This window comes from Protomyctophum bolini (assembly GCF_963924005.1).
Source record: "Protomyctophum bolini genome assembly, chromosome: 4".
In the NCBI taxonomy this organism is placed as follows: domain Eukaryota; kingdom Metazoa; phylum Chordata; class Actinopteri; order Myctophiformes; family Myctophidae; genus Protomyctophum; species Protomyctophum bolini.
In genome coordinates this window covers 15,184,647-15,206,216 of record NC_137865.1, presented here as the reverse complement: position 1 = coordinate 15,206,216, position 21,570 = coordinate 15,184,647, and the positions used below count along the sequence as shown (strand labels likewise).

At 43.2% G+C, this 21,570-nt stretch overlaps 1 protein-coding gene across 4 annotated transcripts in view; it reads right to left on the bottom strand.

Annotated features, from left to right (window-relative positions):
* The window catches only part of spg11 (SPG11 vesicle trafficking associated, spatacsin), a 49,284-nt gene that overhangs the window by 5,936 nt on the left and 21,778 nt on the right, over window positions 1-21,570 (bottom strand). For 3 of the 4 annotated variants that reach the window (XM_080761092.1, XM_080761094.1, XM_080761093.1), the window contains exons 18-35: window positions 20,629-20,774; window positions 19,428-19,595; window positions 19,062-19,128; window positions 17,645-17,807; window positions 15,008-15,216; window positions 14,004-14,112; window positions 13,740-13,899; window positions 12,940-13,224; window positions 11,900-12,100; window positions 11,068-11,175; window positions 10,774-10,939; window positions 8,037-8,251; window positions 3,820-4,026; window positions 3,343-3,575; window positions 2,651-2,742; window positions 2,155-2,397; window positions 1,203-1,348; window positions 293-497 (exon numbers count right to left, since the gene is read on the bottom strand). In XM_080761092.1, the coding sequence (XP_080617218.1) occupies window positions 293-497; window positions 1,203-1,348; window positions 2,155-2,397; window positions 2,651-2,742; window positions 3,343-3,575; window positions 3,820-4,026; window positions 8,037-8,251; window positions 10,774-10,939; window positions 11,068-11,175; window positions 11,900-12,100; window positions 12,940-13,224; window positions 13,740-13,899; window positions 14,004-14,112; window positions 15,008-15,216; window positions 17,645-17,807; window positions 19,062-19,128; window positions 19,428-19,595; window positions 20,629-20,774 (3,123 nt within the window). Of the gene's footprint in view, window positions 1-269; window positions 498-1,202; window positions 1,349-2,154; window positions 2,398-2,650; window positions 2,743-3,342; window positions 3,576-3,819; window positions 4,027-8,036; window positions 8,252-10,773; window positions 10,940-11,067; window positions 11,176-11,899; window positions 12,101-12,939; window positions 13,225-13,739; window positions 13,900-14,003; window positions 14,113-15,007; window positions 15,217-17,644; window positions 17,808-19,061; window positions 19,129-19,427; window positions 19,596-20,628; window positions 20,775-21,570 lie in introns of all 4 variants that reach the window. The other variant, XM_080761095.1, reaches the window with a different exon arrangement.

Genomic DNA, 21,570 nt, shown 5'->3' with positions numbered 1-21,570 from the left:
TAGTCGGAGATAGACTGAAGCAGTACTACGGCGTTCCCAACTCTTGCGGGGACATCTTGCGAGGTTTCGTTTGTAAACAAGTCTCCACGCTATTTGAGATGCACCCAGTTAGTGACAAGCAGACGAGATCAAATCCATTAGTTTACATCCCATTTCTTAAATTGCTAATAAACAACACAACGGAGCGAAATAACTCATGGAATGGACTACCGTAGTTTGCCCATAATAAGGTAAGAAAACAACCCAAACCTCTCAAAAAGTGGTCTTACCCTTTAAGCCTAGTGTGTCTCACCAGTGGCTGTGTCTTGTGTGGAGGCCAGTATTCCCTCTACTGTGGCTTTAGCAACCAGCTGGGCTACAGTGTTGGGTTGAAGGTTCTGGACTTTGATGAATGCCTGAGCCTTCTGGTAGCGCTCCGGCTGAGAAGACATTAGAACCTGAGAGAGGACGGTTTGGGGATCCTCTTTGTACAGATCATTGAACGAACAGTCCAATTCCTGCAAGGGGAGAAGATTTTGTATTCTATCAAACAATGAACACACACCTTCTCTGGCACAATTAAAGGGTTGGGAGCCATAGATCGAAATCTTATTTATTTATTTTTTATTGCCATTATAAGATCATTTACAGGCAATTTGTTTCCTATTATAAGACTTTTTTCAAGTGTAAAAGCAAAATAAGTGACATTACACTCTGTCTGTAGCATATTGTACATGCACACACATCTACATACGTTTGTATACACAGTGACATGTATATGCACATACTGTAAATCTTCAGAGATAACGAGGACAAGAAATGGAAAAAAAAACATAGAAAAGTAATAATATTATTTGCCTTGCGAGTGCTTTGGGGGTGAACATGAACTTTTCACTGTGATATGGGAGGTTTTAAGTTATGGTATCTGGGCGGCAGCTCTACCCATTTGTAGAATCTGCTTCCAGATATTCTGCCACTAACGTCCATCTCCTTTTATTATAATGTATTATTCTTGTTTTCTTTAAAACCTTGGGGAAATAGTTTTCATTGTGATAACGATGAATGGGAAGTTAAACTAAACATTAGTTGCATTGATCCAAGGTGGAACACAATCAATCATTCAGTCATGAAAATAAACATGCTCTGAATCATCTGCCGGGTGGTCAGATGGGTGGGCCACTAACGCTAGGGTCTAAAACTCTAAATATAAAATAAGAGCGTACCTTGGAGAGCTCGTAGAGGCTGAGGACCTGCTTACAGTAGTTGTTGCCATGACGACAGTTGTTGACCAGTGTCTTCAGTTGACAAAGCACCTGGTCGTCAGGGAGGGGCAATATGTCAAAGGACAACAGACTGCTGACTGATGGAGCTGAGAGAGAGAGAGAGATGGAGGCATTTATTCCAATATCGTCACTTAGTGTAGACAAGTTTACTAAGGAAAGAGAGGAATGAGAATAAGGGATGTGCAACATCAAGGTTAAAGCCCCCTCTCAAGGTTAAAGCCCCCTCTCAAGCATGAGTCTGTAGGAGTCTTGATTCTACAGGTGAAGGAGCATGAGAGTAATCTTCCATCTCGAAGCTGTGCTTTCAATTTAAATTTATATCACCTTCATGAGGTAAGGTGATAAGCACTAATGCAGATTGGCAAGTTAATCCGTTTTGGAAAACGGGAAATACAATTGGCTGGAGGGTGGTTTTAAAGGTCATAATATGAAGATTAAATGTCAAGCTTCATATGAAGGTCTGGGGCAGTGGTGGGAAGTAACTAACTATATTTACTTAAATACTGTACTTAAGTACAATTTTGAGGCATCTGTAATTTACAAGTATTTACAAGTTATAATACATCTTCTCCACTACACCTCTCGGATCCAAATATTATACTTTTACACTACATTTATATGAAAACTTTAGTTACTAGGTTTTTATTTTAATTACAAAACATAGGTAGATAGCCCAATATACATTTTGACCATTTGAAAATAGCTGGTATATTCTAAATATGTGTACGTTTGAAAACTTGAAATGGCACTTTCTTTATACCTTTGTACCTTATACTTTTGGTGCTTTAAGCACATTTTGTTATACTTTTACTCAAGTAAACGTTATATTCCGTAACAGAGTATTTCTACATTGCAGTATGGATACTTTGACTTAAGTAAAACATTTGTGTACTTTTCCCGGTGAGGCTTCTCCCGAGCGGCGCCTCTGTCTCTTCCTGCGTGTCAGGGCGTAGCTCTCCAGAGGCCAGGCCGCGGCAGCGCAGCACCAACCGCATGTCACTGTGGTAGTAGGAGAAGTAGCCACACACGCGGCTCGCCTCGTGGACACGCCCCTCATCCAACAACTGGCCAATGAGCTCAGAGAGGACTCCCTGCTCCTCGGGACTCTCTGCTGAGTCATGGCTCGCGGCCTCGTCTGTGTGCGTGGACAGTCCAGGGTTATTAGAGTCAATGAGCTTGTAGATCTGCTATTTTTCAATAGCTTAAGCGTAAAATAATGCTAACACCAAAAGGGGTTCCCGCCCAAAATGGGTTAAAATTAAGTAACACTAAAACCAATAAAGCGTCAAATAAAAACGGAACTAAACTAGCAAACCTGCTTTAAAACCTAATGAAAAATAAACAAAGTTACAATAAAAATAAATGAAAAATGCAAAAACTATAAGAACCTTGGGGCAGACCATCTAGTGCGAGGTCACTCTCCTGGTTCAGGGCAGAGATCTTGGAGAAACAGAACTGTTCGTTGACCAGCACCTCGTACCTAGGGTTGTCACCACCATTCAATTGTTTTCCACACTGAACAACAATACATTTTTTACACACATTCTGACAATCACCGGCGCCAATAATCTAATTTGAGTAATGTCAAAATTTGAGGACGGAATTGGTGCATTCTGAGGCGGAAAATGCCCATGTATGGCACAGGAATTGGCACTGTGATTAGCCGCTGGAAGGTGTGCCATTTTGCTCTGTGATTGGCTGAGCATCGTAGCATCTGAGCAGGTGTGTGTAATATAATATAATGGGTGTGCCACAGGGGACACCCGTTATATATAAGTGAAGTGGCAGATAGAGGGGGGGAGAGACAGAACGGGTCATATCCTGGAACGGGTATGGACCACTCGTCAAAATAATGAATGTACTATGGAGAAAAAATAAATAAATCTATTATACTATATAGTGAAGTGAGGGGCGCTCTTATCATCGTACATTATCATACATCATCTCTTTCCGGCCAATCATAATTTGCGTCCTCACCTTCGTCATCAATGTTAAAAAATAATAATCGGAAAATAGGGGATCTAAATAGCGGAAATAGACAATCTACAAGCTCACACATGCCCTACTCGTATGGTCGTACCATGAAGACAAAGAGGAGAACGAAGATGCGTCGGCCTCTTCTGAACCGACAGCTGTCAGCGGTGGGAAAGGTAGGTTGAACATGCTCTCCGTCTCCATGGAAACACGCAGGAGAACCCGCTCCCGGATACGGTTTGCCCAGAGGCATTTCTCCAGAATACGAAGGCGCCGCAGGGGAACAGGATGGACCCGGGACACCCAATGACCTGACAGACTCAGCAGCACACACCGCTCCTGGCAAAGTCAAACATCAAAGTTTAGCTGACAATGATATGGGATAAAAAGAAAAGACGCAATTTCTCATATTTAATTGAGGAAGCTGACACGTTTCAGCAACAATTTAAAGCAAACACTTAATCATCCCCACCTGTGTAATCAATTACACAGCATCACAGTTACAAGTCAAATAGTGAATTCTCTGTCTGCATCTGACCCAAAAGTCTCATCTCATCACTGTATTTCAACTCATCTCATCCACCTGGGTTCTCAGTAGTTCTGTCTGGGTTGAGGAGTCCTGTGGAGTCGTGTCCTCTTCTTCAAGATAGGTTCCGAAGAACAGGGCGGGTAGTTCTGGACTGGTACCATTGGACTCAAACTGCTCATGACATCTCCTCCAGAAACACACCCTCGCCTCCCTCCGCCCCCACTGCCGCAAGGCCTTCTGGGTAATTAACTCCTGTTGCAACTGATACGAAAAAAAAGATGGAGAATTGTTATCACCTGAAGTGATGGTCACAGTTAAGATGGTAGTTCTGCTCCTCCAACCCAGAACACAATAGTGCTGTTTCCTAAAAAACTAACCCAGTATGTAAGATGACGATGTTTAGGTACCGTCATTCTAAAACCTATGTTGCTGCCGTTACATACATACAGCCGACCATAAGAAATAACATCTTTTATGAAATAACCTAGACCATTCATGTAAGATGCTTCTGAACATGTATTCTACTAGAATTTCGTGCGCGCTTCGCGCGCACTCATCCCAGAGCTACTTCGCCACGCACTATGGGAAGAAATAAATGGCGGGAGTTGACTCCACATGTAGTAACGGATGGGTTATTGGAAATGTACCATTGTTTTGTCCTGAATATTTCCACAGCCTAATTACTAAAGGATTGTGACTGTGGGACAGACATACAGTCTGACATACAATAGGCTACACGTGTGCACAGTGAATAAACAATGACCTATATGCCCAGAGTTCTTAAATTAACATAGTTGGATTTTAACAGAAAGACAATGCCATAAATCAGTCAAAGTAAGTGACAGACTCAACAGTAGCACACAGCATGCAAGGCAGCGATGCATGCATGCAAACATGTTTGTCCAGCTGAGATTTAGTGTCTCCATCTCTCTGTGGAAGAGGTTGCACATGACCTGTACGGCCACACTGAGGCGCTGCAACACAAACACAGACACAAAACAACACCACGCTGTTTGTCCAGTTGACCCAAATCAACACCAATACCTAGCCTGTTTGTCCAAAACACAGTATCTGCTGGCCACGTTTCTACTTCGCCACAACCTAATGTTAGTAACAAATGTAGGGGAGAGCCGCCAAGGTTGTAACGCTTCACGGTTGTAACATGGACGTTATATCTTGATTGGTCAACGCCACCATGACGCCATTCGCGTCAGTATGTGTACAGCAACGTACTCTACGTGGCCAGGAAGTTTGAAGTGTTTACCTTCAAAATGCGTATAATTTTACACCTGGAGTATATGTGTGCTACAATTTTTGTCTTTGGTGTTGGTGAATAAAAATCCACATGGATGTGTTCATGCTTATGTTCTTCATTAGTTTGCATCGTGTTTAGACGGAATTCACGTTCATTCTGGTCTGTAAGCAACTGGAAAGAAAACTTGCAAAAGCGGGTCATTTTTAACATGTGTTACAAATGGTCCGCTTCCATTCAATGCGATATGTAATATTTACATATTTGACATATTGGCCAATATTATATGTTCTGAAATTGTATTGTATTGTGTAGTGTATTCTAAAAGTAGTTTAGGGTTGTATAACATTGTACAACTCAATCAATCAAACGTTTGTTTAATCAATGTATTGCCCCATTGAAAAAAAAGAAAAGGCCCAACTGGTACACCCGATACTATTTAATATTTCCCTTATGTTTGATATTTTCTTATCACATCCATGGTATGAAAACAATGCTAAGGAGTTGCTTCAATGAAATATAATTGCTTTAAGCTGAAAACGGGTTATTAGTTATTATGTGTAGTGTAGTGTAGTCAACATGTTAAGGCTCATACACACTGCCCGGTATTTGCTGCGATTATGCTTTCGGGGAGCATTGTTGGCGCTGGCCGACAAAAAACCCTGATCTGACGTGAAGTGGTGCCCAAATGGTAGATCACGATCTACAAAGGCTTTGCAGGTAGACCACATGACATGGCAGTAAAAATATATATAATTTTAATATAAAAAACGATTTTTGCATCTTCCACTTTAGATGACCTGAGATTACTTGAGTGATTGACATAAAAAAGGGCCTGTCAGCTCAAACACACAATGCAATACTTGTTGTTGCTTACAATCATCAGTAGCAAAGTGAAATACCAACAAAAATAAAAGCCTACGATTTGCATTTCCCCCCCTCTATTTCCCATTCCATGTGCGTTTGTCTTATATGTAGCCTATATGAAAGGCCCCTCAATTACATTTTGTCACTATTTTCAGCAATGGGATGATAGTTTTATTTGGTGGGTATGTTGAGCTGGTCGTTTTGAAAGTAGCTCTCAAGTCCATAAAACAAACTAACATAGGCTACTTCTCTATAAGCAGAATCATGAATAGGCCTATTTAATTTATACAAAAGGAGAAGAGAGAGAGAGAGAGAGAGAGAGAGAGCAATGTGTTTGTGGCGCAAACTTTGTCTAATATTGTTTTAGAGCAGTGGTTGTCAAACATTGTCATGGCAAGAGCAAAGGAGGCCCAATATTTTTTCAATCTACAAAAATAATCCCAAAATCGCTGATAAATTAAATTACATTACTTACTAATCGCTTATTTGGCAACACTGGTCAGAAACGACCAGTTGCTTTTTGTTGCAGCTCCGTGACTGGGAGATGGGAACTTTCTATTACAGTTAAATCAATGTAAAAGTACCACACAACTGAAAAGTATCGCGACTGTGAGCGCAAGTTAGAGACGTGTGTGGCTATAATGACGCACAGCTGTTATGTAATCGCGCATCTATAAATTCTAATCTATTTCTTGGGGAGCCGGGACTGTGTGTGTGTGTGTGTGTGTGTGTGTGTGTGTGTGTGTGTATATATACACTCCGTCGGTAATTGCCTGTAGGCTATACCCACATATTGGTAGCCTATCTCAATATTGGCGTGACGCATTTCACGTGAATAATGTTGTGTGCGCGCGTGCGGAGAAATGGAGTTATTTAATGAGTCGCATGTTGGTGTGTGTGTGTGTGTGTGTGTGTGTGTGTGTGTGTGTGTGTGTGTGTGTGTGTGTGCACGTCATGCGTGCGTGTGCGTGCAGGCATATGTATACATGTGTACTGGGTCTGGGCAGTTGGCTGTCTGGCGAAAATAGGCAAAGTGCTCGGTGTAATGGGGATATTTCGGCCCAATCCAATTAATGACAAAGAACAATGTTGATGTAACTAAGGGAATCGTCGAGTCATTTATTTTGTAAATAAAGAGATTTAGATGGAATAAGCAAAATAGCGATCGTATAATCTGTCCTCTTCCTTCTTTCTCTCATCAATGTCCTGTGCGAGATCAGATTCTGTGCTGCGCGAGATGAGTTTCTCTGTGGGGGCGGGCCTGGGAAGAGAGGGAAGCCTGGCTCCAGGTTGCCAGGTTAGCGAATTCTAAGCGAGTTGTAGTGTGTGTAATTGCATTGGTCCAAAGCAAACGTCAATTGAAGTAAAATAAATGGTTGTTCATTTTCAGGTCATGTACGCTTTTCATGAGACAGAAATAAATGTGAAATGCAATGTATAGGCTATTGTAAAATCCCAGGGTGATATAATACCCAATCCTGTGTGATTGTAAGCGAGTTGTAATGTATGTAAGTGGCGTGGTTAAAGGCCTGGGCGTGTTGGGCTTGTTTGTGTCCCTGTGTTTGGCAACAGGCGCAGCATTAGAAGGGCGCAGCAAATACGACATTGAGGGGTAGAAACCATCCCGGGCGCGTGGTTCATGTAACATGTGTGTCACTGTGAAAGACTGGCCCCATTAAGTGAACGTAGTTGGCGTAGTAGACGCCAACATGACGATTTTGGTAGACGCCAACCTGACGATTGTGACGTAGGCTGTTGACGTTGAGCAATAACAGCGTGTTTCATATAAAAGTAATATTTGCAGAGTAAATAAGACACTTGAACGGCTAAAAAATAGCCTATGTCAGTTCGGGGAGCGTGGCGAATTTATTTTGCATATAGAGATGTGTGGTGAAAGTGTGGTTCGGTCGGAGATAGAGCACAAAGAATGAGTATGGGTACCACTTCTCCCATGTATATATGATTGCTCAGTTTGACCACTTCAAATAAAAATAATAAAATAACTAATAATTTAAAATAGTCATTCTGCTATCTTCAGTGCACGACATGCTTCCACAGAAGCCGGCTTCTATGGAATGATTGGAATCCAAATGACATCGGTCGTGAGGACTGGGAACTTCACTCCACGTGTTCCGTGTTGTCGACGGCTCACCTGGGTGATCAGCAGGACGTCTACCGGCAGGTCTGCCAGCTCCGCCACCTGCCTGGCCTGGGGGAAGAGGCCTGCAGCCTGCAGGCTGTCCACCAGGCCCTGGTACTCTGCCTGGAGCTCCTGCTGGGAGCAGGGCTGCAGCAGTCTGCCGGACACGCACACTGGACCAGCCTGAAGAACCTCGGACAACTGGCTCAGCTTTTTAAAGTCAGGACCTGGACCGAAACACAAGAGAGAGTTGAACGCACACACACACACACACACACACACACACACACACACACACACACACACACACACACACACACACACACACACACACACACACACACACACACACACACACACACACACACACACACACACACACACACACACACACACACACACACACACACACACACACACACACACACACACACACACACACACACACACACACACATTTCATGATTAGTGCATCAGTCGGCACTAGGCCGGCACCCAGCAGTGCCTTGATGAAATTATATTCTGTACCATTCATGCCTCTTTTATCTTCGCCAACATCACAGGCAATATCCCATTATACTTCATACAGTATCCCGAGATAAAATGCCTTCTCACAGTGGGACCTGTCACTTAGTGCCCTGTGGACATGAAAGACCATTTTTCATCTGAGCTAATTTGTCACTTCAAAATGAGATGAGACCTCTCATCTTTGACACATCAATTGGGCATCATCTTGGAGTAGTTTTGATGCAGCCCTATGGGGTGGAGTTATCCTTGGCTTTGCGTGGTGTGATTTATAGTGATGTGGTCCCGTCTTATGTACCTGTCTGTCTGAATCAATATCACAGTGACAGCAGTGAACACCAGCATCCGACAGCAACACTTCAGAAGAGAAATAATTAAAGAACTTCAAATTAATCTATTCAAAGGCTGCATGAGTTCAATCCAAACCTCATGGAAGGATGGATGGCAATGAGTCTGATAGACTGATGTAAAATAGCAATGCTCATGCTTTATTTCAGATCAGTGTAGAGAGACAGGAACAGGCAGAGGAGAGGAGAGACATGCTGGATAAGACCATGTGTACAAACTGGCTCAGCCATAATGCACCTCAAAAGGAAAGTAATTAGTTTTTACAGAGCTGCCAACCATGAGATATTCCCATGAGTATGCGGAGCGGCGCGCACGTGCACGGTGTATCTGAGCCTGCACTCAGGGGGGTCCCGCATGCCTAGTAGTTTTTGTGGGGGATGTTATAGAAATGTTCACACCAGAAATCAAATTTAGACAGCCAAGCTGTTATGGACATTAGAGCAGGGGTCTTCAATGTTGGACCTCTTATCTGAGAGAAAGAAGCAGGTAAATCCACTACATAGTAATTGAAGTTGAACAGATTACACGTTTTCATTGATGGCTTCATAACCTTGATAGCACACTGTTGTATAAATTAATGTTTTCTTGTTTTACACATTTAGCTTCTCTATAAATGTGTATTTTTAGACATTAACCACTACCACTTGACCATTGGCTCTGCTCATTTTTCACTAATGGAGAATTATACTTGCTCAGACTGGGTTAATATAGTTTATCAATAAAAAGTACAGTCTATCCCCAGTGACTTTAAATGACATTGCTTACTCACAATGATATCAACTAGACTTGATAGATAGCCTGATAGTCTGGGCTTTAAATGAGCTGTACTGTACTTTGTTTGAATGTGTATGAAAGGTGGTATATAAATAAAAGTGCCTTGCCTACTTTGCTCAGACTGAGTTAACATACATATATATATATATATATATATATATATATATATATATATATATATATAGTCTGTATAATAATGAATAGGCTCATTGTTGATAGACCATACTTTTCACAGATGATAGATAATTAAATCACTGACTACATGTTGACACATTCAGAGATACAGTAACGTGGAATATTTTGGATCTGTACGTCGTCCATAACGTCGCAGTCTGCAAGGTTTCATGGCCCCAAACACTTTTATTGGTTGAGATATACACGCTATTATTTAGATTGGTTACTTTGATCGGTTCAGGCGACGTCGCAAGCAATGAACAACGCTCCATATCACAGTTTTTCACACAATATCGCCGTCGCCGTCAGAACAGTCTCTTTGCCTATGAGAATAAGGTGTAAATCGACCTTAGGACTGTTTCCACTTCCAGTCGTTCACGCAGAAGAGCGTTCGCTGATGAAATAATAATAATAGTCCCTTGCTATCGCTGGCTGTAGATTGACACGTGCGTAATTTAACTTTGGCAATGGAACCAAATTGACCAGCTCGTTCAGACAAGACGGCTCGGTTCAATATATTTAAGATAATTCCTGCTACTGTATCATTTATGAGCAGCAAAATGAGTTCACATGTCTTTGCAAAGGTTTTCCAGGCAGCATGGATGTCTCTGAAGCCAAAACAAGACAACAGGACAGGACAACATCAACATCGATTGGCTGTCAGGACGCAGTGCGTTGAGTCAGCGTCGTTCAGAAGCCATTTAGGGATGATTTCACCATTCTGCCCATGATTATGCACAGCAAATCATGGGGGGTGATTAGCATATTTTTAAACAATATCACATAGTTTATGTTTACCAATATACACATTTGAGTGCAATTTGATTAGTAAATAAATATATAAGTAAATGAACAATTTGAACAATAAAAAAATAAAAAAGAAATGAACAATCATATCAGGATTTGGCTGCATAATGAACGTTCTCACCGTTGGACTTGAGCAGTCCGTCCATTCCCGCCAGGAGCAGCAGCAGTCTGTGGAGTTCGTAGCGAGTAGCGCATCGCTGCAACATCGTCGTCAACAACACCGACGCCTGGCTCTCCACCCACTGGACGGGGAGGCCCCCGGGGGCCACACAAACACTAGACCTCAACTACAACAGCAAGGACAGAGAGAGGAGATGGAGTGAGACAAAGGAGAGAGAGGTAGGTATGGACTAATTTTGTTAATGAGGTCGTGGTCCTTGTGACATTGGTGGTGTCACCATGGCGGTATGCTTACAGCCACGAGGCTCCGCTGGAAGTCCAACAGTTTGTTCCTGGCCTGAGAGAAGTTCTTATGGTCAGAACATAACTCAAACATCTGGAGGACATGGACCAACACACAGTCCTGTTAGAGAGAGAAGCAGAGACAGACGGGATTAGGAAGTCAGTCTCAGGAGATTCACATTATTGAAAGTTTAAATGAAAACAAACATCACAGTGAGGGGCGCGCTTATCATCATACATCACATTCCGTCCTCAGCCAATCAGCTGAGCACATTCCGTTCCCAAACGGACAGACACACATACACACAAAGCTGTGCATAGGAGGGGCTAGCTCGTGGTCCATTTGGCTCCATTTGTAAACTCTCAGTAGTGCTGTAGTAGTCGAGTCATTGACTCGTCTCGAATCTGTTCACATTTTTATTTACTCATCTCGGTCTCGCCCTTAATTTGACTTGGACTTGACTTGGTCTCGGACCTTAAGGGACTCGTCACTCGGGACTCGTCCCCAGGAGTTCACTCGAGTCACTACAATGCAATGATATATAGCCCATTCACATTAACATTATAAGAAAACTATCTGCCGCTTATAGACAGCTATCTTGTTAAGTAAAGGAGGGCAGCTGATGTGCCTGCCTGCTCTCACAGTCGACACAGTGTTTTCTGTACGTATCAAATGAGCCTCCCAAACTCGATCTTGACTCGGACTCCCACCCCTCAGACTTGGTCTTGACTTGGACTCGCTTTAGGTGGACTCGACTCAAGTCCATTTTGTGCCCCCCCCCCACCCACTTTGAGAACCACTGATCCATAATAATAATGTTCATCGATTATCTCTTCTACTGCACCTTCTGGAAGAGCTGGAAACCTCGAAGGAGGGGCCTAACGTGGCCCCGCCCCAGCAGGCTCCTCCAGATGATTGACAAGTCATGGAGACTCCAGGAGTGATGACGCCGGCTCTCCTCCAGGTGAGCGGTGGCTTCCGTGGCTGTGACATCATCAACGGAGGACAGAAGCCATACGCACAGACACTGCAGAAGCTCCGCCTCCTGTCAATCAAAAGTACAGCGAGACCACACCCACACACACACACACACACACACACACACACACACACACACACACACACACACACACACACACACACACACACACACACACACACACACACACACACACACACACACACACAGCCGTATAGTTCTGAAGACAGAATCTAAGAGATGACATGTCATTGGTGTTTTGTACATCAACCAGTTTGTTAACATATATCTTAGTTATCTTCCTTAGCAAAATATCATGATAGGTTTATAACCTTGTAGAACAGTTTTTCAACGTTGGGTCCAAATAATCCCTTTTGGGTCTGTAACTCAGAGTGTAAAACATTGACTAAATGGGTCCTTTGTACACTCTCAGAGTCAAATTACAGTGTCCATTGGGGTCCCAGAGATAAAAACTGTATCAAACTGGGGGTTCTTGAAATTAAGGATGAAAAATATACCCGCACTCTGCCAACCTACGGTCAAGAGAAAGGTTTTAATGAAGCCTACATGTCATATAGGCCTTCCTCAGGCAACTGAGAATGATCTCCATGGCCGTAACATGTACTTAAAAGGTAGAGAATAGAGAACTGAGGTCTGACATCACCGCCACTAGAGACCGCTATCCCCCTGGGTCAGTTATTGTTTCCACTGAAAAATACCATGTCACCTAGATCGTGTCATATAAAGCTGTGTTACAAAATAAACAAATTAGCCCCGCAATTTTTATGGATGGATATTAATAATTGGAACACAGTTATATGACGCAATCTAAGATTTCCTTATGGGATTTTCAATATTTAGCGGAAGGGACTCATTCACTGTTTTAGAGTGATTGTGATTCTGACCTGGTAGCAGGCAGCCAGTATGGCCAGTAAAGGGCAGCGTTGTGCCAGTGCCTCTCCCAGCAGGTGAGTCCAGGAGCGCGGCTCCTCCTGGCTCTGCAGAAGCACATGAAACAACTCCCTGGGGGGCTCAGGGTCAGGGACCTCCCCCTTCACGTTCTCCTCCTGCTCTTCATCTTCCTCATCCTCTCTGAACCCGCGCTGCCGGCTGCTGAACTGCAGCTCCTGGAAGGCCAGCGTCAGGTGCGCCTGGAGGGCAGGGCCAAATTGTGTGGCCAGCAACCTCACCTGTGCGACCAATTAAATGATGGTTAAAGACGAGGGAAGAGTCGGCAATCACTGACTAGGGTTCATGACATTTACGTCTGCTAAATGCATAAATTGTAAGCAGTAAGCTATATTACTGTAGTTAGTTAGCTTCGTTCCCAGCCTTTAATCATCTGAGGAGAAAAGTATGGTCACGACCTAATGTAGAAAGTGAATAGGGGGGGGGGGGGGGGGGACCATCATATGCATTTCCCCCAATCACAACACAGATTTGTAAAGCGTTAACGTAATTTCCTTGGACGGAACTTCTGCCAAATTCTTGGAGTGTGTTAGTAGTAGTATTGAATTGCAGGGTTTTTCTGTCTCTTTCTTTGTGAGGTGTTTATTGTATGTATACTTGTGTTTGTTAAAAAAACAAATAGATAATGATTTACATACTAGTTGAAGTAGTAGTGGTTATCAGTAGTAGTATTGCAGTCGTACTAATTAAAGAAACAGTTGATAGTAGTATTATTAGTTATTAGTAGTACTAGTACCTGTTGAGGAGGATAGCTGTGTAATTGGACAAAAAGCAGGAAGTTTATCCAGTGTCCGTCAGCTGCACTTTGGGTGGGGTAAACAGAGGTGATTGGTAGGTGGTGGAGCTGACAGAACTGGACTGGCACCGCCCACTCCTGACCCGCCTCATAGGAAGTCCTGCAGACAAAATATGGATTAAATAGCAATCACACACACGCACGAATGCACGCACGCACACGCTCACATGTGGCGGTCATGTGTGTTCAGGGGATGTAGCAAACCTGCTGATGCCTCTCTGTTCCAAGCTGTCGATCACAGCTGACTCCAGGTAACCAATCAGCTCCTCTGCTGCCGTTTGCTCCACCTCCAGCAACTTATTGCCTTTAGCCACTGGGAGGAAGACAAAGCACTGGTTAGACATTATGACAGTGGGCTTACAGTACAGTACTGCAGCCTGTGGCACCAGCTGGGCGCAAGCTCTCCCATAATCACTTAAACCCCTGCAACAATTATTATGGAGTTAACATTCACCAAAAATAGCCGAACTAATGCACAATGCGACACGTTGTGAGCTTGTACAGCTTGAACTTTGTGACAAAGAGATTTGGTGTAGATCGAAAAAAGTCTGTAGTAAAGAGTAGTCTGTTTGACTAAAAATAGACGGTTCAAGTAAGGTTAAGTTAGGGTGGAAATTGCATACGATACGTTAAACACTTGAAACTAGTTAATTTGATACTAAAGCTGTGTTGATGCTTAAGAGAATCTTCTTTACATTGGCAAAAAAACCAAAATATTGTTGCAGGAAATGACGTTTTCACTTTGTGTGGCCAAGATTGAAAAGCACTATTCTAAGTATTCTTGATGCACGTTTTGTCAGAAACAGAATGTAAACGGTCGGGCTGATCAATCTGGGACGAGGTGGGTGCCAATTATGCCTTTCATATTTTATTAACACTGACTATTTGTTAGTATATACATCTATGTCATAAATTGCTATGGGGGTTATGGAGAACACGTTGCCATGCCGATAATTCGCTCCTCCTCTTACACCAAGTTACACAAAAGACTTGACAACTACTGTTGTCATGGAGGACTTTATGCCTACTACGAAATAGATGCATGAATTTAGTTGTAACTTACAGTATGCCTACGTTGGAAATACTTCAGCTGTTGCAAGCTTTAAACTGGTAGTATCTGGTGTTAAGTAAGTGCCGATGTGTGTGTGTGTGTGTGTGTGTGTGTGTGTGTGTGTGTGTGTGTGTGTGTGTGTGTGTCTCTATCTTACCCAGGTTGTGTGTATGTGTAGCAGGGCTGATGTGTGTGTTGCTGTGTGTCCAGTGATGTAGTATCATTAGGAGGACCCTCAGGTCCACACGGAGCTTCAAACTGCAGACACCCAGCAGTTCACAGAAACACACGCAGGCTGAAGCTACCGACGGCACGTTGAAAGACTGCAGGGCTACATGGTAGGCCTGCTCCGCTGCACCACACAGCCTGCGAGCGCACGCACCACACACACACACGCACACGAGAGTGATAGACAGAAAAAGAGGCAATATGTCAAATGGAGGTGTGGTGGGTATATACGCATATATGTGTACAGTATGTATAAACCAGCACACCCTCTTCACTTGAAAATCGCTCACAATGGTTTCGGTCAAGGAACATTCTTTGCCCAAAGAAGAAGGTCCTGGTCCAGATTTTATGCAGGTGTGCATAAGACTTTTGATTATCTTAGGTATGTGCATGTAATCCTGATGAAGGTCTAAAGGACCAAAACATTGATTGATTATAATTAAGTATATTTGTTCAAGACAACAATCACCAGTGTTTTGTGTCTGAATTATCCTATTCTCGACACCTTCAGTCTTCAATCAAATGTCAAGAAGTAAAAGTGAATTTGACCGTTATGGTCCTTTATCCAAGTGGGTCTCAACCTTTTCTGGATCAGGACTCACTTCAAAAAAGTGTTCGGAGCCCAACCATCATTCTGACCACTTAAAGGATATTTCACTCATTTGAGGCCCAGACAGTTGCTTGATTGGTTTGTTTTTAAATCACTGAATGGTTTGGCACCCCAGTATCTGTCAGAACTTATTGAGGTGTAGAATCCCCCAAGGTCACAGCGGTCTGCGGGCCAGTTAAATCTTAAAAGGGGCATTCCACTCATTTTCAACATTTTACTATGTCATTAATATACCTTAAAGCTGTTGTGTGGAAATAATAAAAAAGTCCCCCCCAGTCTGTGTTTCCTAGAACTGGAGGTCTGGAAAAAAATCATTAACATGGTGAATCACATCTTGATGATGTCATCAAGATGTTTCACCATGTTAATGATTTTTTTTCAGTAGTTCACAGAAACACACGCAGGCTGAAGTTGAACACTGCAGGGCTACATGGTAGGCCTGCTCCGCTGCACCACACAGCCTGCGCACACACACACACACACACACACACACACACACACACACACACACACACACACACACACACACACACACTCACATTATTATTTCCACACAACAGCTCTAAGGTATATTAATGACATAGTAAAATGTTGAAAATGAGTGGAATGCCCCTTTAAAGTAAAAAAAGAAGACCCGCTTAAAGACCAGAGGTGAACGAGCCTTTTCCGTCGTAGCCCGCACACTGTATGGAACACGCCCCCCTCCCACGTCAAACTGGCCCCTCCATTGAGACTTTTAAATCTCGTCTCAAAACCCAACTTTACACCTTGGCTTAGCCTTTTAACCTCTTAAGCCCCAATCTCCTGCCGGCGGAGGCAGAGGCTGTCCACCTCATGAACAGCTCTCAGTGGGTAAATGGGGCTGGTCATGGTCTTCGGTTCCAACTCCGATATTTTAGATTTTCCCTACTGGACCCCCCTGGGGTTTAAGAGGTTAACTCCAGTTGAGTGTCTCTATGGTCCATGTTTTGTCCTTGGTCTGATATTGTCCATGGCACGTAAACGTTTGAGAGCTACTGATTTAGAAGACATTTGTAGAATATAGGATGAGTTCCTCCAGCAGGAGGAATTCAGCAGGAGTTGCTGTGCTGGATGGCGCTCGACAATAGATATCACCCTCCATGTCCTTTATTACCCCCACCATCACCAGGGACAATAGATATCACCCTCCATGTCCTTTATTACCCCCACCATCACCAGGGACAATAGATATCACCCTCCATGTCCTTTATTACCCCCACCATCACCAGGGACAATAGATATCACCCTCCATGTCCTTTATTACCCCCACCATCACCAGGGACAATAGATATCACCCTCCATGTCCTTTATTACCCCCACCATCACCAGGGACAATAGATATCACCCTCCATGTCCTTTATTACCCCCACCATCACCAGGGACAATAGATATCACCCTCCATGTCCTTTATTACCCCCACCATCACCAGGGACAATAGATATCACCCTCCATGTCCTTTATTACCCCCACCATCACCAGGGACAATAGATATCACCCTCCATGTCCTTTATTACCCCCACCATCACCAGGGACAATAGATATCACCCTCCATGTCCTTTATTACCCCCACCATCACCAGGGACAATAGATATCACCCTCCGTGTCCTTTATTACCCCCACCATCACCAGGGACAATAGATATCACCCTCCGTGTCCTTTATTATGCCCACCATCACCAGGGACAATAGATATCACCCTCCATGTCCTTTATTACCCCCACCATCACCAGGGACAATAGATATCACCCTCCATGTCCTTTATTACCCCCACCATCACCAGGGACAATAGATATCACCCTCCATGTCCTTTATTACCCCCACCATCACCAGGGACAATAGATATCACCCTCCGTGTCCTTTATTACCCCCACCATCACACAGGGACAGATAAAGGCTGGGGAAACACGTGAGACAAAGTAAATATTCATACACTCACAGTGTTTTGACATCGCTGCAGCCCGGGAGGTTCTGCAGCAGGAAGGTGACGTAGGCAGACGCGGGGCGGCCGTGACGGAGGTAGTAGGCAGCGTCCAGCCTCTCCATCAGAGCAAACCTGTTGACGAGGTCTGGACTGGAGAAGTGAGGCAGTTCTGATACGTCTACATGCCACAGCAGCAGCAAACCGTTTCCGTGGGAACATACACAATGTGCAAAATCAGGGCCAGGCCTCAGTAATACGAAATCACATGAAGCTTAATTCTGATTTGCACAACACAATTTCTATGAAGACTGTGGTTATTGTTGCACATTACGCACGCACGCACGCGGTTATTGTTGCACATTACGCACACACACACACACACACACACACACACACACACACACACACGATGGGCTGCTGGTATACCATACACTATGGCATACAGTCTATGTGCTGTACGCAGACAAAACACCTTGCAAGGCTACACTCAGAGAGCTCGACCTCCCTCTCTGCCCCCTTTCTTCACCACTCCGCTGCTATAATGAGAAGTACAGGAATACCTTGTACAAAGGACATAAACACTGCCAGTGCAGTTTGACAGTGGGAGGAATTGAATTGAATTGAATTGAATCACATACCTGGACACAGGGCAGCAGACATAAATCATGGATAAAGGAAACAACGCCTCCTCCAAATTGAGCGGCTTCCTATAATGGCTGAAACTGAGCAGTACCTCGCTAAAACAAAGATGCGGGACCATATCACCCCAGTTTTGGCCTCCCTGCACTGGCTCCCGGTTGCTTTTAGAATAGACTTTAAAATTATTTTACTTGTGTACAAAGCACTAAATGGCCTCGCTCCCGCCTATCTTCGGGACTGCCTGCCCAGGTATGTCCCAAATCGCCTCCTTAGGTCTGCCACTGCTGGCCTGCTTGAAAAGCCAAAACAAAAATAAAAAAAATACGGCGAAGCAGCATTTTCCTTCCACGGGCCGACGGTTTGGAATAAACTTCCAATCCACCTTAGGCTGGCACCCTCCCTAGATGTTTTTAAAACTCAGCTTAAGACCCACTTTTTTATTTCAGCATTTGGCTGAACCCTTTGATTTTAATCTCACTGTTTTTTTAATCTATTTCTTTGTCTTTATATGCATTTTTTATTGATTTATGCCTTGATTGCGCACACACACACACACACACACACACACACACACACACACACACACACACACACACACACACACACACACACACACACACACACACACACACACACACACACACACACACACACACACACACACACTGTTGGCACAACTCAATTTCTGTAAAGACTGTGGTTATTGTTGCACATTATGTACTGTACATCGACCTTGGCAATTTCCATAATCGCACACACACGTCTCACACACACACACACACACACACACTACCATTGGGGCTGAGAGTGTTGGCCGTCTGCCAAACAAACAGGCGTGATGGATCCAACGGATGGAGAGACTGAAATGGAGAGAGAGAGAGAGAGAGAGAGAGAGAGAGAGAGAGAGAGAGAGAGAGAGAACTACATTTAATTATCATTCCACTGCCTGAGGAGGAAAATGTTCTCTAAACTGAAACTAAACTGAGCAGATATTTTGGTGAATTTTCAGAGAACAGATTCAAATACACAGTTTTCTTACCTGAAGGAACAGGTTTACAGATATTAGATCTGTATACAGTCCATTATGATATTAGATCTGTATACAGTCCATTATGAAAAGGAAACATCTGTTCAGGAGAAAAGATTGATTGAGCTGTACCTGCATCAGGTGGTAGATAGAAAGGTCGGAGGTCGTGGGATTGCCGCGGGGAGACCCCGCGGGGAAGAGGGCGGCTCGGAGTTTGGGGTACGGGGTCAGTGTCATTTTTAAGAGCTGGGGGTCAACTCTCCACGCCGGGCTCCCTGACCTGTCTCCCTGACGTATCACCTGAACCGCCAGTCAGACAGAGAGACAGACAGACAGACATGTCACAATCACCCCACAGACCCCTAATGTGGGGTCCTTGAGGCGGTGCCAGGAGGTCTCCAGATAAATGATTGTTAGTTAGGAACCAAATGGATCCTCGCGGTTCTATAAAGAGTATAAATGGGACCAAATTAACCTGTGAGGAGTTAGAATAACACTGAGGATGTAGTGTAGACTGAGGTCCTACAGATTAAACGTCTTATCCAACTATGAGTCCTTGAATCAGAAGTCATACCCTCCCATTTTCCAAGACTAATTTGTGGAAAAATAACATCAAATAGTCTAGTACCCGATTATAATACGAATCCATTCTTCAGGATATTTCCAAAATCATAGTCTTATATTCAGGCCAATAGGTATACAGTAATTAACTGAAATAAATTGAAACTAGAATTGAAAAAAATGAAACTGTATTGCTTACAAAACTAACTAAACCCAACTGAAATTATAGACAAAATGCCCTTAGTTTTTATTTATAAGCTTTTGGGGTGATATGAAATCTAAATCCATTTATTTTGCTGTACCAGTTTTACACCAGCTGTCGGCACCACCATGGCGTGTGTCAAAACGAACAAATTACGATTATTAAATTACCTTCTACTCCTCCGCTCCTCATTCAGCTCCTCTTATTTCATTTCTTTTCAATCCATCAGTGTATGTACTGTATGTATTTATGCAAACAATGTTGCAAAGTTGTTTGTTGCTTGCATACAAATGGCATCAATAGAGAATTGAAGGTCAACTTACTACAACAATAATTGAAATTACCCTGTGTGTTGTTTCAATTCCATTTCCGAGAATACATAGATAATACATCAACACACATGCACACAAACATGAGTCACTTCCTTCTTCCATGCAATTCTTACTATTACTTTGATTATAATGTTGCTCACCTAGGATATATTCAACATAACAATTCCATTGGGAGTGTCTCTGGAAGTTCAGATAAATGACTCGAACGTGGACTGGACAAAGTGGACAGTGTTTTTACCTGGTCTATTCCTCCAGGGGTGAACATGATGGTGGCGAGGGCCAGCAGGCTGTGCCCCTCCAGCAGCATACTGGAGACAGACGCCTGGCCTCCTGGTAGGACCACCTGAGCACTGGTTAGACTGCTCCAGAACACGCACTCTGGGTCTACAAGAACAACAAAACATTAGGCCATGTCAGGTTTCATTTGTCTTTGCAAAGAAAATATTGGCACATGCGCTTCGTTCAGAGGAACGTTTTCTTATGACATATAGTGAAAATAGCGATCTCTTTTTAAACATCAAAACATTTTGAGAATTTGCCCCAAAATAGGGGCACCAGGGTTAATGTGGTTAACAGAAATGTTTAATTAAATTGTTAAATGGTGATATAATCACAACAATCAATGAATCAAACATATCACTGTCTGTTTGACCAGAAGCAGGAATTAAGACATAATCACCCACTGGTGATATGAATGAGGCGGGATATCAAAAGCAGAAGCATGCATACTCCCCTCCAGTGTCTCCAATGTCAAGTTGAAATATTGGCATTTAAATGGTGCCATGTTTGAAATGTAATGCCCTGCTGCCTGGCCTCTGTCATATTACTGTTCCTCTGTATATATGGAGAGATGGGTTGATTGATTGAAACCTATAGTTATTATTTAAAAGAGCATTGAGGTTCACCCTCATTTGCAATGCTGCCGAGATCAAAATATGTATACATATGTATACATGCAAACAAGGTTGCAAAGTTGAACAATCTTCTATTATTAACCAACTTGTAATGCTGTGGAGACATATGCAAGGTCAGGTGCAATGTTTAATGTATGCCGTAAGCACTTTATATGGTAAAATGTGAACCTTAATATGCAGTGGCGGTCATAGCACTTTATTTTAAATGGGTTATATCCATTTATGGCACATCTACTGTATAGGGTACAAATTGTTAAAATTGCATT